Here is a 2,500-nt window from a genome sequence, read left to right on the forward strand (position 1 = left end):
CAATTAACATGGCACAGCGGGCGCAGCGGGCGACTTCATCTCCTCAGAGCTGACACGGCAGCGCCATCAGTCACTGGTGAAATATGAATGTTTTTTGTCTCCTTGTTTTCGGGGCGGACCAAAATGAGATAGGGGTGATTGATGTCTGGCACTCTTTTGCAGACGGAGGGTCTCTGTAATTTGTGAGCGTGAAGTGTAGTGTCTGCGAGATAGCATTTGGAGTAAAAAAAAAAACAAGATTGCCTAGTAGCAGCCAACGTGTGGTTTGGAGGTGATTTCATGCATGACTACGGGATACTGTCTAGTAATCAGCTGTTTATACATGATACGTGTGCTGGCTCCTCTACAGTGGTGATTTGTGCCTTTTGGATGAAATTAGGCTAATGACAGGATAGCGGCTAAACCTCATTCATCAGAGGTGGCTCACTTGGCAGAAGCAGCTAAAAGATGAAGTCAGGGTACATCTTCAGGAGAAGAACAGAAGCAGCCTTCTTTTATCGCCCTTGAGATAAAACAACACTTACCTTCCAGACGCAGACTTCGCTGTTTGTTAGCATAGACATAACATTAGGCATGCCATTTCTTATCACAACAAAATACATACAAGTAGACACAGATTCACATAGACATGGACAGACACACAACAGATAGAAATAGCAAGAGCAATTTCTGAATATGCAGCACCTTTTTTCCTCTGTAAATCTCATAAATCCCTAGTGACAATTTCATTTTGGGAGAGCAGTGCTTGACAACCCTCTTTAAGTTCGCTTGACTTATATATCCTACCAGAGCATTCACTTATAGAAACATGAAATGGCTCAAATCTTGCCTGCAGGAAATTATAGTGATTATTCTAGATTAATGCTGGCTTGTTTTGCTACATCTTGGCCTGGGAACTGTAATGCACGCATGTTTGTGTATCCCAGTCTCATGACATGCATCTTTGCGAAACACAGAAACTATAAGCAGGACGCAGTAGACAGTAGCAAAGAGACACAGACACGTTTCTGTACGTACTGTAGGACATGGGCACATCCAGACTATCCCTCCAGGACATCCCTAACTCGTCAACTGAATGCTGGGCTGGAAAGACACAAGAACAGCCGCCGGGTCAGCCAAGGAGAGCTTTGAAACAGCTGTAGTGGACAGGGCAAGCATCTAGTAAGCAGAGTTTTCTCCATGACGCTAATTATGCTAATAATTAATATAATACAATACATACATATACTACATACAGAATAATACATGCACATAATAGAACTGCATTTTCATTATGCTGATTTAGCATTTATAGGAGTATAAAAGTTGTTGCGGCCAAGAGCAGTTGTCCTCAGCTAGTGAAATCTGATACATATAAAACAATAGCAGCAAGACTTTCAAGGACATTGTGAAAATGTTCCATTCAATAGTTCAAATGGACTAACATTGGACTATGCAGTTCCTACTATGCTGGAGATAAATATAAGGATAATAAAACTCCATATGAAATATTCAGTATCGGAAGTGAGTCACTTTCATAAGCCGTGAAACTATAAATTCCAACTTCAAACACTCATAAGCGCCTATAATACATTTAAATCCATCTTTTTGTACTCATTCCTTGCACACACTCTCTCTTTCTCTCCCCCCCCCCCCCCCCCCCCCACACACACACACACACATTTGTGCATACTTATCTTACATGGAAATGACAGTACAAAAATGAGGGTATGATTATATTGTGCGTCATCCACTGTGCGCAGCGCCATTATTCAAATCCTCCATGAATTGGCCACGGCAGAACAATGCCAACAATGGGGCCGAATCACTCCCATATTCAGCGTTCCACAAAAGCACTGCGCTCACAAGCATCGCTCCTTTGTCAATTAGCGGCAAGGAAACACCACTGGAGCCGCGTGCTGACAAAATCTACAGTCCATTTACAGTCCCCCTACACTGTACTCCACATCAGAGCTGAAACAGAGACATGAGTCCCAGATATGACACACACACACACACACACACACACACACACACACACACTCTCTCTCTCTCTTGCACACACACACACACACTCTCTCTCTCACAGTCAAATGTCCTACGCTGTCTTATTTCTATCCGATGTGTCCTGCGGATGCAAAGCCATCCCTCATCAGTGGTTAGTGCTCAGAGAAAATCAGATGAGGGGGGGCTGTGCACCACTGGGCAGCCGGCATGCAGGTGCTCGGGTGGGGGTGGGGGGGCGTACCTTTGAGATGCCCTCGTCCAAGCGTCACAAACCCAGAGGAGAGATAGCTGTGGGGATCTTGGCTGGCACTGCGGAGGAAGGCTTCTTTCCCATAGTGGCCTGTATGAGATAAAAGAATCAGAATTCAGGCACAGGAAATGGAAATATCCGTCCACATTGTTGTTATTTACCATTCAAACTGCAAAAAGCTCTGGATTGGTTAAGTGTGGGAATGCTAAACTTTAAAATGGGAAGTTAAAACAACATTTGTAAACACTCTACATGTTACTATGC

General features: G+C 43.8%; 1 protein-coding gene across 1 annotated transcript in view; it reads right to left on the reverse strand.

The window, feature by feature from the left end:
• LOC105898564 (protein shisa-6-like) overlaps nucleotides 1-2,500 on the reverse strand; it is a 54,697-nt gene that overhangs the window by 36,893 nt on the left and 15,304 nt on the right. The window contains exons 4-5 of the mRNA XM_031569208.1: nucleotides 2,228-2,326; nucleotides 1,018-1,083 (exon numbers count right to left, since the gene is read on the reverse strand). Of these exons, the coding sequence (XP_031425068.1) occupies nucleotides 1,018-1,083; nucleotides 2,228-2,326 (165 nt within the window). The remainder of the gene's footprint in view (nucleotides 1-1,017; nucleotides 1,084-2,227; nucleotides 2,327-2,500) is intronic.

This window comes from Clupea harengus, chromosome 1 (genome assembly GCF_900700415.2).
Source record: "Clupea harengus chromosome 1, Ch_v2.0.2, whole genome shotgun sequence".
Lineage (NCBI taxonomy): Eukaryota > Metazoa > Chordata > Actinopteri > Clupeiformes > Clupeidae > Clupea > Clupea harengus.